The 14,615-nt window shown below is 45.7% G+C and overlaps 1 protein-coding gene across 1 annotated transcript in view; it reads left to right on the top strand.

Annotated features, from left to right (window-relative positions):
- The first annotated feature begins 7,388 nt into the window (after positions 1 to 7,388).
- Positions 7,389 to 14,615, top strand: part of RAPGEFL1 (Rap guanine nucleotide exchange factor like 1) — a 52,342-nt gene continuing 45,115 nt past the window's right edge. The window contains exon 1 of the mRNA XM_079948748.1: positions 7,389 to 8,814. Coding sequence (XP_079804874.1) covers positions 8,397 to 8,814 — 418 coding nt within the window. The 5' untranslated portion in view covers positions 7,389 to 8,396. The remainder of the gene's footprint in view (positions 8,815 to 14,615) is intronic.

Here is a 14,615-nt window from a genome sequence, read left to right as displayed (position 1 = left end):
AGATGTGATTAATAAATCAAGCAGACAATGATCTGGATTCGAAATGACCACAACTTTATTGATTACAGACATAGGTGGATTTTTTTGGCTCAGGCATTGGGTGTATAGCTGTTCCAGCTGCCCCCTCCTGACAAAAAGAATTTAATTATTTAATTTTAAAAAGGTAAGGGAACTCAGTTCCCCCATGTTCCTGCTCAAAAAACCCTGCTTAAGATGACTTGTATGTTTGCAAGCATTCTTGTGGGGAGGTGTGCCTCTCGGATGCTATCCTGTGATGTGTAGGTTTTACACTCCTTGCAGCATTCCTTCCAGGTTAACCTCTATACGAATGAATGTGAGTGCTAAAATCCTTCCCTATGGCTGTTGACTGTAGCCAGTTTAGCTGCATAAACCCACCATGGGGGCTGGTTTTTTTTGTCATGCTTGCTGGAGTGTGACAGAACGCTGGAAAAGGGGCCTTGGATGGCAGGATGGATGGACAGGCAGGTGGATGGATAAGTTCTTTGCCCAAGACTATATATGCTCTGAAGCAACCTTCCTCAACCTGGTGGCTTCCAAATGCCAATAGGGGTTGGAGCCAGCATAGCCAATGGTCAGGTATAGAATCATAGAATCATAGAATCATAGAGTTGGAAGAGACCACAAGGGCCATCGAGTCCAACCCCCTGCCAAGCAGGAAACACCATCAGAGCACTCCTGACATATGGTTGTCAAGCCTCTGCTTAAAGACCTCCAAAGAAGGAGACTCCACCACACTCCTTGGCAGCAAATGATGGATGTTGTGTTGTTGTGAGCTGTGGATGGCACCAGGTTGCAGAAGGGTCTTTTGAAACAGTAGTTTCCACACTGTGGCACTGCTAGGAGATGCTACTGCAGTAAAATATGTCTTAGTTTGGTGGTGGGGGAGAAGGTATGACACTCAGGTGTGCATTGCACCCTGACTCTAGTTGCATCCTCTGGGTAAGACTGAGGAAGGTGCCATTCGTGGTGCTTTTCAGACTAGCTAAGGTTGATCATGAATTTCAAAACTGGGCGTGTGCACCCTGTTCTCTTTACAGGTATGGGCAAGTTGTAAAAGCATGTCCTTTGTTAACATGTTCAAAAATCAGGAAGGATTTTAGGGGTGGATAAGTACATTTCCCCATCCCCTGTCTGTGTGTGTTTCTGTCTGTCTGTAGTTTGGTGTGATTCAGATTTTAGGTTTCCTTTTTTTAAATGGATGCCATTTGGAAAATATTTAGCCTTACAGAAGCAAAAAGGGAAAAGCATCTCATGGTGTTGCTGACATTGCAAACAGTAATGGTCTTTTATTGTATTAATGAACACTGTGATCATGTTACACTGAGGCCACACATGCAACCCACCCAGAAGTTCTCTTGGGACAGCTACTTTGGAATACATAGGAGCTATGTGTTGCACAACCGTGCAATAAATAATTTCAGCAAAGGTTGTGCAAGGATAACTTGCAGGAGGATTGCAGCACTGTATATTTTTACGTATATATAAAATGTTTTAAGGGAAAGGCTAAAATTGCAATTTGTGAATGTGCTGTACAAGTGTGTGTGAACACATGCATTATACGATTGGGGGTGGTTTTCCTGGCTGAGTGTACATTTCATGGCATTTCTGGAGCATTAGCCCAACCAGGGTATGTTTTTTATCAACATTATTAGTTTTCATCTTATTAATTCTTAATCTTGGTTGATTATCTGGGTTGATTGTCGGATTGCACCACACTGACGGAGGGTGTTGCTTCACAGTTGCGATGCCTGCAACCTAGACAGGGCCACCCCAGGTCTCCATGAGTGAAAGTGTCTGGTGTAGCTTCAGTGGGCTGTCCGTAATGGAACGCCCAATTCCTTGTGCAGAACAGACCTCCTGGTATCTGCAAGAGGCCCTCTCTTGCAGAGTACAGTGTTTGATTTGGTATATAATGAACAAGATTATATTTTTTAATTATTATTTTTAGGTATCTTTGTCCTAAGCTATACTGTATAGGGCTTTATACCCTAGAAGCAGCACCTTGAACAGTAATTTGCTAGTGTGTGCTCATGATGGCACTGGGGCAGTTACAGTACTGTATATGTGATCCTGCTTCCAATACTGCTTTGTTTCCGGTCAGTGTGTGTGTCTTGTAACTTCCTGCTGAAATCCTCAAACTTTTTATATACCACAAAAGTGCCCAACCCAAGATCGGTGGAGGTTTTTTTGCTTTTGGTTTTTGCAGGTGTGTTCTGCAACATGGCATTGACACAGCAATAGTACGTACATTAGTGGTGGATTTATACTGGACCGACTCCACATCATACTGCTTTATTAGTTGGTCCATGATGCTACCCCCAATCTTACCACATTATTGCCACCGGGGGCGGGTGGAACTCTTGCATTACAGCACAACAAGCACCCCAGAACACCATCATGAGTGCAAATAATCATGATTGCATAATAAAAAGGACACAGGGGGCACACATTGTTGTTCATTTTTGGGCCCACATTTGTTGCTTTCCAGGATGCATTCCAGACATTTGGCTGCCCTCATTCTGCCATCTTAGAATACTGTAGTTCTTATCACCATTAGGGATGCCCTATCTCTCTTTAAATCACAATGCATTTGTGGTTTTCCCCACATCCTGTTGCAGGCAGTTCCTCAGGTTCATCTGGCTGGTTATTTTGCTGCCACTCCTTTTAATTGAGTGCACTTTTATACTGCAAGGAAGGAAGGACTTACTCCTCAGAGATCACCAGCTTCTAATGTTTGATTTCTCCCCATCCCCACACCTCTTCTTTTCCTTTTTTTTTTCTAACCCGTGGGAGCAGCATAAGGCAAGGCAATAGCTCCAGGCTTCTCAGACTGGTCCATGGTGATGTCTTTGGCCATTTAAGTATTGCTTCATAACAAAGGCAAACAGCAGAGAACTCACTGTACCCTTGGCTGTTGTTTGTCTGCTAGTGGCTCATGACCCACAACTAGGTCACGACCTCAGAACCATTTTTCTGAGCTTAGTGAAAAATTTGTACTCTCCTAACCTCTGAGGCCCTGGCTCTGTGTAAGCAATTGCTGTTGCTACGAGCTTTTGGAAAGAAAATGCAGTGAAAAGGAAATCAGAAAGCTGATTTATACAGTATTGAGTTAGACCTACTGGTTCACCTAGTTCAGTATTTTCCACACTGGCTGGCAGCAATTCCGAAGTAATTGAATTCAATAGTGCTTCCTCCTAGGTAAGAAGGAATGCAGCATTATTCACATATTTGTTAAATGTGTTAAAACCAATTTAACAAATCTGATGTGCAGATTCCTCTGTGGCTCCTGCTGTATGAGGACACACACACTTTCCAAAAACGGAACATGTTCTAATTAAAATGTTTTAATAGAATAATGATAAGCAGGGCTTTATCAAGGCTGCCCAAAGTAGGGCAGATAAAAGTGTCAGGTATTGTGCCTCCAATTGAAATACTAGTTTGAACATCTTAAGATGAGACTATGTCAATGCGCAGTGTCCCCCCCCCCAAATAGCACTTATTCATCTTGCCCCTGAGTAGTCAGGTATGTTGAAAACAGGCACAGAAAATATCTGGTTAAAAATCAAACTATAATGGATAAAACAGATCAGTAACAGTATTAGCAATAAAAACAACAAAGAGTCTTGTGGCACCTTTAATACATTTATTAAGGCATAAACTCTCATAGACATTTTAATGCATGTGAAAATACTCTTTGTTGCCTTTTGCTGCCACAGAGTCACAGCAACCCTTTTGGAAGCTGTTATTCAGCCATGGCGGTGGGGCGTGGGGGACAGGACCGACCCATCCCTAGGGAGCAACAGGTGAATTGGGTATGGATGCCAAAGGCACAGATCTCTTGCCAGTTTCATTTGAGAGGGTTAGCTCACAATCGTTAAGGTGTAAAGGAAAATAAATACTCATACTACACACACACAAAAACATACTTTTTTTGCAATTTAAACTTGAATATATCTTGGTGAAAGCCTTTAGACTTTGATGAGTATCTCCCCTCCAAAAAAGCCCCACTCCACTGTGCCTTTCTGAAATGGTGCCCCTCCTTTGGTGGTGGTCCCACAGTTGTGGACTGTTCTGCCTTGCAAAGCCCTCCGTGCAACACCATCCTAAGCTTTAGAAGACTGCTGAAAACGTAGGCCTTCCATCAGGCTTTGAGGGATAATTATGCAACTTCTGTGCTCTGTGCACTTGCTGTTTGCGCATGTACGTGTATAACCATCGTATTTATGCCATTTAAGAGGAAGCTGTTGGTAGCTGCCATCCAGGGTTTTGGAGCGTAGTGTCATCAGCATGTGGATGACATTCAGCTTTATTAGTCTATTCCCTCTGAATCAGAAAAGCCTGCCTGTGTTTCCAGTGATGGATTGAGGCAGACTCCTGATAAGACGATGGTGCTGTGGTGAGGCCTTTCTCATGCCCAGGAGACAACCTGTTCTGGATGGGGTTGCACTTCCCCTGAAGGAGCAGGTGTGTAGCTCAGGAGTGTGAGGCTCAGATGGCTTCACTGGAGTCCTATGACAAGCTCCGGCTGGTTCATCAACTATGGCCATTCGTGGTCCGGGATAGCTTGGCTATGGTAGTCCATGCTCTAGTAACTGTAATATATTTTATATGGGGCTTCCCTTGAAGACTGTCCGGAAGCTGCAGCTGGTGCAGAATGGGTCTGTTAAGCAGGGCAGCAGGATGAAGCATGTCAGCAATCCTGAAAACACTGCACTTGTTGCCTGTGAGCTCTGGGCCCAATTCATGGTTCTGGTCCTGTTGTACAAAGGCCTGAGCAGCTCAGGGCCCCAGTACTTAAAGGAACACCTCCATCTAATATCTACTGGCCTGTGTTTTGAGATCTGTGGGATGGTGCTGATGAGTATGGCCCGTGGGGCAGCAACTCATGGCAGGGCTTTTCCCCATGGCAGGGCCTCTTTCATGGCACTCTCTCCCCAGGAGTGCATCCATCCCCAACACTGATGGCCTTCAGGTGCCGACTGAAGAAGACATATCTGTTTGCTTGGGCTTTTGAAGCATGAATATTGATTGGCATTTCAGCAGCTGGTGTTCTTTTTTTCTTTTCTTTTTTGCATACGTTTTGGTTTTAGAGGTGCGTTTTTCTATGTTGTAATTATTGTACAGCTTGCATTTCCTCCGTTGTTCACTGCCCTTGGCTCCCATAGGGAGAAGGGCAGTCTAGAACTGAAATAACATACAATAAATAAATAATATCCTACCTTTTGGTCCCGCAGGGTCCTTACATTATTTCAAAAATAATATGCAGTTAAAATTGTAACATTCAAATCGGGGGTGGAGAAAACCTTCCATAAAGCAACCTGCAATTATTACCAATTAAAACCTAAAAAAAAAAAAGACACCAGAAACACTTTAACAGATTAGAACAGAATTCAACAGCATTGTTATTATTTTATATGTGGAGCTTATTATTGATGTAGTTTTCTTTATGCTTTGTGACAATATGACTTAACTTGTACTGCATGCTAAGCATTTGAAAGCAAATTACGTACTTTAGATGTATTCCGCCCCAAAAACCCATACAAGATAACATCTATTAACAAACAAACTCAGGAGTCCAGTGTTGACATTTGGTGGGAGCACCAGTCCATGTTAAGCATTTTTTAAAGAAAAGGAGGGCTCCTTGTTGAGTCCACCTGTTTAGATATTATCCAGTGGCTGATCACACATTTTGTGCACACATTATCTCTGGTTCAGTTCTCAGCATCTTTCACTAAAAGGATTGCTGCTGGCAGCAGGGCTGCACAAGATCTGCACATGGTGCCTGACACCATGGAGAGATGATGTCAGTGCCAGAGAGTAGACAACACTGGGCTAGAATAGACCGACCAATGAGAAAGGGCACGTAGCTCAGTGCTAGAACATCTGCTTTGCATGCAAAAGGTTCAGTCCCCAGCATCTCCAGGGTAGAGCTACTGTCTGAAACCCTGGAGAGCTACTGCCAGCCAGTGTAGACAGCAGAGAGCTAGGTGGACCAGTGGTGGGATTGCATGGCACCTTCCCGTGTTCCTTCCTATAAGGCAGCTGAGCTTCATATGTGTGTTCTTTTGTGTATTGATGAATTCAGTTTACCGTATATCTTGCCCTTCCTCCCTGAAGGGTGCCCTTTCTTTTACGTGCAGTGGTACCTCAGGTTAAGTACTTAATTCGTTCCGGAGGTCCGTTCTTAACGTTAAACTGTTTTTAACCTGAAGCACCACTTTAGCTAATGGGGCCTCCTGCTGCCGCCGCACCACGATTTCTGTTCTCATCCTGAAGCAAAGTTCTTAACCCGAGGTACTATTTCTGGGTTAGCGGAGTCTGTAACCTGAAGCGTATGTAACCTGAAGCATATATAACCCGAGGTACCACTGTATTCAGAAAGGAGCCCTATAAATATAGACATAAATAAATTGAATAGGGTGTGTGTGTGTAGTAATGGGGGATGCCAGCTGTAGTGACATTCAGATGCGTATATACCCGAGTAGGAAAAAGGCAGACATTCAGGGTCATACACACAGTTGAATAAAGGTGATTTAGAACTCTTTAAAAAAGAAGAAACCACTGCTTTGAAATTATTTAGTGTAACCAATATTTATCCACCTGGGCAAAGAAAAGTGTCTGAATGTATCAGAAATAACCAAGAGATTTGTGAGCCCTTAAAGCAGGCATAGGCACACTCCGGCCTTCCAGATGTTCGGGACTACAATTCCCATCATCCCTGACCACTGGTTCTGTTAGCTAGGGATGATGGGAATTGTAGTCCCAAACATCTGGAGGACCGGAGTTTGCCTGTGCCTGCCTTAAAGACTACAACATTTCTTTGTGCCATGAGCCATTATGGTCGGCAAGAAGTGCCTGAAGTTTTCTTGAAGAGATAAGATTTCCCTCTCCCACCCTTTAAAAAGCATCCCGGAATTCAAAAGTTTATACTTTGTTGGTGTCTGTGCGTGCTGTTTCCACTTGAACCCATTAAACCACACACACAGAGACACAATCATTAAGTAATATGAAATTGAGTGTGCAATAGAATAAAAATCTTTAATAATTCAGCCGGCGTCAACGACCCAAAATGAATCATCTGACTTTCACTCCAAGCAAGCTGAGGGCAATGTTTTGCATCAAGATGCAAATAAAGCCCCGATTAATCTTGCAACATTGCCCAACCAGCCTGATTTCTCACCATCATGCTTGTTGTTTTTAGTTGGGTTCCCCCCACCCCCCCAGTTATAGTCCAAGATTAAGGTGTGGATTTTTGGCTTCCTTGCCCCCGCGTAACAAGTGCAGGCAAAATTAGCGGGTGGGCGAGGAACCGGTGCAAAGGCGGGGGAGGGGCCGGAGGAGGCGGGGCGGGGCTCGGCTTGCTCCCCTCCGGAGGAGAGGCGGCGAGGGAAAGAGAGTGGCTGGCTGCTGCTTTGCGAGAGAAGCCTGCCGACTGGCGACTCCGCCTGCTTCTTTCCAGGCCAGGAGGCACGAAGAAGGAGGAGGGGAGGTTCCTGCAGGAGGGGGCGGGGGCGGTCAAGCAGAGAGCCTCCCCCATGCAAACTACCCGGCAGGCAGGCAGGCAGGCAGGCAGGCTTCAGCCCCCGCTCCTGCTGCCAGTAGCTGCCTCCCCCGCTGTCATGAGCATCCATAAAGGAGGATCCCGCTTGCAGCGGCAGCAGCAGCCTGGCGAATAGGGCGCGCGCGCGCAGGGCGCACGGAGTGGCAAAGGCGAAGGAGACGAGGCAGAGGCTGCGGGCTGGCGGAGGAGCAGGAGAGATTCAGATTGCAAGCAAGCCGGGACGCTTCGTCGGCTTGGGGAAAGCCCTGCGGGGGCCAAGGGCACGCGCCTCGCTTTGCTGGGCGCAGAGGTGGGGAGGGAAGAATCGCCACCCCTCTCTCTCTCCAAAGGGGATTTACGCTCGCCACGTTTCTGGCGCGGCCAAAGAGTAGACGGCAATCCACCTGTCTGCCTCTCGCCGCCTACCATTTCAGGAGGGCGTCAGGACGCGAAGCCACCGGAGGCGCCTCTGGTCACTCCCCCTGCAGGGAGAGTCAAGCAGGACCCCGCGCACCCCGCCCCCTAAAGCCTTTCCACGCTCGGTAAGGTTGGCCAGAGCAGCGCCCCCGCTCCACCCCCCCTCCCCAACGCCGGACACGTTTCCCTTCTCCAAAGAGGCAGCTCCCTGCCACCTTCTTGGCCAGATCTTCGTCCGCCTCCAACATCTGGCATAGCCATGACTCTCTGATCGCACGTCTCTCCACCCCCGCCGCAGGCACGCAGAGTGCGCCGCCCCTGATCCCCAATTTTGGCCTAAGCTGAAAAGGGCACATTGGATCACCCCTCGTCCTGGGGCCCAGCTGAGCCCCTGGGTGCCCCCACTGCCGTCGGCGGGATGAAGCCTTTGGAGAAATTTCTGAAGAAGCAGGGGTCTCACTTGGCTGCCCGGGCTGGCCCCGGGGCTGGTGGGCAGCTGCCTCGCAGGCAAAGCGTCTCCAAGATCCTGCTGCCCGGATTCCTCAAGGAGCCCCCCGAGGAGCCCCCCGAAGGAGGCACGGACACTGCTGGCGATGGGCGATGGCTGGAGCTGCGGCCCCCCGATTCCTCTCTGCGCTCCCCAACGTCCTTCTCCTCCGAGGAGCTGTCCCCAGGCGGTGGCGGAGGAGGCGAAACCCAGCTCAGCCCAGAGTCTGTACCCACCTGCTGCTGGGCACCGCTGGCAGAACCCGAGAGCCCCGATCGACTGCTGGGAAGGCTTCTGGAGAGGCTGGGAGGCGACCCGACAGCCCCCCATGGGCATGGCTGCGGTGCAGGTAGGGGACGAGTCTGGGACCCTGGAATGAGAGTGGGAGGTGCCAAGCTAAGGAAAGGAAAATTCACAGCTCTAATATAAGGGGCTGATAGTGCCATAGGGAAAGGCAGCAGCAGTAGCTGACATTTTTGCACAGAATACAGGTCGATGTAGGGACTGGCAAGGGTAGGATCAGATGGACATGCCTTGACTTGGGCCCTGGAAGTTGGAACCAATTTATCTGGCCTGCATAGCTCAGTTGGTTAGAGCATGGTGCTGATAACACCAAGGTTGTAGGTTCGATCCCTGTATGGGACTGCTGCATATTCCTGCATTGCAAGGGGTTGGACTAGATGATCCTCAGCGTCCCTTCCAACTCTAAAATTCTATGATATTGTGAATCAGTCCCAGAACATGTGGCATAATACTGAAGTGTGTCTCTGAGCATGTGCAAAGTGCCCTTTCCTCAGTAACTGAATCCTGTCTCCCTCCCGCTTCTCCAGAATCCAAACTGAGCACAGAGCTTCCAGGTGTGATTTCCAAGCAAGCATGTTACCCTGTGTTTGAGAGGGTCTGCAGGGCAGTGGCGTAGCGTGGGGGGTGCAGGGGGGGGGCTGGCCACACTGGGCGCAACATCTGGGGGTTAGCGTTAGGGGGCGCAAATCCACGGGTTAGGGGGCGCAAATCCACGGGTTAAGGGGCACAAATTACTTGCCTTGCCCCGGGTGCTGACAACCCACGCTACGCCACTGCTGCAGGGCCTCATTTTTAGGGAACAGAATCAGGTAGCAGGATATGGTATCGGAATGATCAGACTCTCTTACCTTTCCATCATAATCAGCTGGTATCATCTCCGTTTGGGATCTTTGATCTGGAGAAATAGGCCCAGCATGGAGGAAGAATTTTTATGGGGGGTGGGGCAGTGAAGGAGCGGGGAGGGCAGTAACAAAGTTAAGGGGGGGGGGCTTCCCTCTCCTTCAGCCTGGTGATTGCACCTGTTTAAGGGATGATGGCAAACATAAGAAGAGCAGACTGAGTGCTGAGTGCACTCTCTGCTGGCAGGAATGCTGCAGATGGACCATTTGTGTTGGGGCAGGGGTGGAGAGCCAGTGGCCCTCAACATGTTGCTGGACCGCAACTCCCATCATCCCTGACCATGGACCGTGCCTGCTGGGGCTGATGGGAGGAGGAGTTCAACATTCCCTAAAGGGCTCCAGACTCCATATCCCTGGTGTAAGGGGTACTCGTGATTGGGGTTGGGTGGAATTATGATGTTATGTTGCCTGCTCCTGGGGTTGCCTAGAGGAGTTCAGTGGAGACTATGTGGCAATATCAAACTTTGGGGGGCTTAAAGGTGAAAATGGATGCAAAAGAGCTTCTGCCACATGGTGAAGTTTCCAGTGAAAGTTATAACAACAACAACAACAACAACAACAACAACAACAACAACAACAACAACAACTTTATTATTTATACGCTGTCCATCTGGCTGGGTTTCCCCAGCCACTTTGGACGGCTCACAGCTAGTTGTATGGTAGGGGTTTTGGGGAAGAAGGTCTGGAGTCAAAGAGAAAAGACATCTAGGAATGGGTAAAGGAGGTGAGTGGCTTCTCTAGAGCTTAGTACTGGAGCTAGTGGAGTTTTAAGAGGGTGAACTGTCAGCTAGAAAGTGCCAGGTCTGTTCGATCCCGGAATCATTGACTCGCATCAAGCAACTCTTAGCTTCAGCCCCCACTTCTATGGGAATAGGGACAATAATCTCTGGTCTCCTTTGCTGTGTTGTTGTAAGGTTAGTGAATGAGGATACAGTATGTAGGGTTTCGAACCCTTTGGCAAAAAGTGCTATATAACTGCTAAATATTTTGTAATGGTTAATTTCTCTGTACAGTGGTACCTCGGGTTACATACGCTTCAGGTTACATACGCTTCAGGTTACAGACTCCGCTAACCCAGAAATATTATCTCGGGTTAAGAACTTTGCTTCAGGATGAGAACAGAAATCGTGCTCTGGCAGCATGGTGGCAGCAGGAGGCCCCATTAGCTAAAGTGGTGCTTCAGGTTAAAAACAGTTTCAGGTTAAGAACGGACCTCCGGAACGAATTAAGTTCTTAACCCGAGGTACCACTGTAATTAGGTTTTTGGTTTTTTTAAGTACAAAATGTATTACAGTACAGCGATTATTCTCACATCTGTCCTGCCTCGTGAGAGAGGTTGACTTTTACTGCACGCTTGTAAATAACTGCTTGACAAGTCACCTGTGGTGAGTAAGAAACACTTCCAAGTGACCAGAAAGGAATGTGTTTGTCGGGATGAGAGAGAGAAGCCTCCCCCTCTTCAGACCACTGAATGACTAATAATAGAACTAATTTGAAATGTGGACTTGTAATCTTTGTGATCTGAGTTGCAAAGCTGTTTTATCCTTGTTTTGCACATGAAGAAACAAGGTTGAGAGAAGGAGTCAATTTCTGAGCAGGCATTTGAACTCAGGCTTGTTCACACTTGCATGTACATCACCACTGGCAGCTTAACGTGTGAACTGGCTCCATTGCAAAGCATTGTATGTGAGGTGATGCAAAGTAATATCCAAGTTCTTTCCATTGCATTAGATCCATGTTGGTTCATCCACACATGGACTGTAGTCATTGCTGGATGCTGCAGCCCTCAGGTGATGAATATTGGAGAGATAGATTTGAAGTGGCATTAGGACATTGGCACAGTTTGCACATAATTCTAAGGCAAACCATGGCCAAGCAAGCATGTGGGTACTCAGAGAAAAATCATGGCTACTTTGCTTCTTCCTCAGCCTTATTTCTGCTGCACTATGCAGAGCTAAGCCGTGGTTTGGTTTAGTATTAAGTCTGAACATGGGTTCATGGTTTGTCTTCCCAGACTGGTGGAACGTTGTGCTAAACCATGGCTTAAGTCTAGGTAGCGTGGCAGCAGTCGGATTGAAGAAGGAGTAAAGCTGCCACATTTTTTACTTTGGGCGACCGTACATTTGTTTGTTCACGTCAAGCCATAGCCAGATACACACCACAAATTTTGATGAGAATGCATTAAAAAAGAAATAGCTATCTGTGGGTGTAGGGCTTATCTTCAGTGTTTGGAAAATCAAACCTAGAATTATATTCACTGATGTGAAACTCTGGTGATGAAAATTAAAGAGAAACAGTTAAAAAAAATTTTTTTTATGTGTTCTGTGCAAAGCTCTTTTATATATATATATATATATATAAGGTCTGTACATGAGCCATGCATTAAAATGCTACCATCTTCCTTATTTGTCTGTAAGGTAACAACAAGTTAAGCATTGTCAGTACATGTTGTTTGTTTGTTTGTGTGTGTGTTGTGTAACAATTTTGACATTCAGCTGCAGAGTAGGCATTCTTGGTATCCAGCCATTATTTGTGTTTGCTACTTGTGGTCCCTTTGCCCCAAAGTCTCTGGCACATGCACAGGACTTGGGAGATGGGAGGCCTCAATCTCCCACTTCATGCTTTTAGCATACTTAGCTTAAAGGCCCTTAGAAGTGTCGCCAAGGCAGTAGGAAATAAGGACTGCCTTTGGTAAACAGAAGTAGTTGGACTATAGCACACTACACCAGCTCCCTAATGAAAGTATCCTCCAGGATACTGGGAACAATTCTCCTTTTTTATTGAGGAGAGCTGGACTTTCTACTCACTATTTTTAAAAAATTAGGAGTGTATTAATTTTAGCAGTGAGATAATTTTTCTGGCTGGATTTTTCATGCCTAGTTACTTAAGCTCAGAACAGTTGTTGCAGGCAAGAAAAGAATAAATATGCAAATTCTTTCTGGACATGTGCAAAGTGCTTTTGGGTTGTGTGATTGACTATACATCTGAGAATAGAAGGAAGAGCTTCTAGGTCAGAAGGCACAAAATTTCCAAGCAAGGGTGGAAATGTAAAAAGGTAAAAGTATACATTGGTACCTTGGTTCTCAAACTTAATCCATTCCGGAAGTCCGTTCCAAAACTAAAGCATTCCAAAACCAAGGTGCGCTTTCCCATAGAAAGTAATGCAAAATGAATTACCGTATTTTTCGCTCTATAAGACAACCAGATCATAAGACGCACCTAGTTTTTGGAGGAAGAAAACAAGAAAAAAAATATTCTGAATCCCAGAAGCCAGAATAGCAGGAGGGATCGCTGCGCAGCGAAAGCAGTGATCCCTCTTGTTGTTCTGGCTTCTGGGATAGCTGCGCAGCCTGCATTCACTCCATAAGACGCACACACATTTCCCCTTATTTTTTAGGAGGGAAAAAGTGAGTCTTATAGAGCAAAAAATACGGTAATTCGTTCCAGACTTTGAAAAGCAACCCCACTAAAACTGCAATTTAACATGAATTTTACTATCTAACGAGACCATTGATCCATAAAATGAAAGCAATAATCAATGTATTGTGCTATAAAATAAATAAGACAGCATTGTAGATGATTAAAAAAAAATTCTTACCTGCACTGATGATAGTCATTGTTTGGATGGGGGGCTTTTATCCATTTTTGCAGTCACACAATCAATCAATCAATCAGTAGCTGAACTGGGTTCCACACAGTCACAAAAACAAATTAACCAAAAAAGCCCCAAAAACAAAAGAGCCAAATTTAATCCATTCTGGAAGTCCGTTTGACTTCCAAAATTTTCGAAAACCAAAACGCAGCTTCTGATAGGTGCAGGCGCCCCAGAAACAATAGCCGACAGCCGCATCGGATGTTTGGCTTTCGAAAAACGGAACACTTACTTCCGCGTTTTCGGCTTTTGAGAACCAAGGTGTTTGAGTACCAAGGTGTTTGAGTACCAAGGCGTTTGAGAACCAAGGTACCACTGTATTGGGAAATGATCTATAACGAATTGGAAAAAAATGCTTAAAATTACTCCCAAGAGTCATTTTTATTGGGAATAACCTAGACAGAAATTGCTAGGTGTCAGAAAAGGTGATTTATGTATGCAGCAACTGCGGCCTGTGTTTTGTTAGCCCCAAAATTGAAAGTGAGCCATGTCCCAACTAAAGAGGACTGGCAACTTAATCTGCAGAATTTGCAGATTTAACACATAGAATAAAAGAGCAAGAAGAACATATATTTAAAGAAGAGTGGAAAACATTTATTGAATACATGGAAAATTACTGTATACAGCTGAAAACGCTGGCAGCATTAAGATAAATTCAATGGCTTAAATAATATTCGATTGATGTAAAAGTGGAAAACTGATTTGAATGGTTATAGTAAAATGTGCAGGAATGTATGACATGTAAAATGAAGCATGGAAGGATAAGAAGGGAAGTCATTTGATATTTTAAAGTTTGTAAAATATTTATTTTGAAAGGTACAATTGAAAACTTAATAAAAAATATTATATATAAAAAACAAAATTTCCAGACAAGCTTGAGATCTCCTAGAGATTGGCCTCTGGGTGGTGAATATTTCAAATCTTAAGCAGAAATTTGCAGTCAGCTGCGGTTTAAAGGGACCAACAGGGCAGAGGAAATCAAAGTTGCCTGGAGTGGGTGGCTACATGCATACTTCCTTCAGTTACTATTTGGGCACAATAAAAGATCAGGTGGGCACAAACTGTATCAAGCCAGATGACATGGAGTGGACTTTGGTTTCAAGTCTTGTGTCGTATGTAACACAGATATCATAGGCCCCAAGACCCTGAACCTCTCTGTTAATCTTTAACACCACTCCAATGCTAAGATTAGCTAGTATGAGAAGGAAAAGGCAGAAACGGCCTATGCTCTGTCTGGGAAAGGATGCTCATTAAACAGAGGCCCCTTTCAGGTGTTCATTTTCTACCTGTTGGTGG

This window comes from Podarcis cretensis, assembly GCF_951804945.1.
Source record: "Podarcis cretensis genome assembly, chromosome: 13".
In the NCBI taxonomy this organism is placed as follows: domain Eukaryota; kingdom Metazoa; phylum Chordata; class Lepidosauria; order Squamata; family Lacertidae; genus Podarcis; species Podarcis cretensis.
This window is presented reverse-complemented; position numbering and strand designations above follow the sequence as displayed.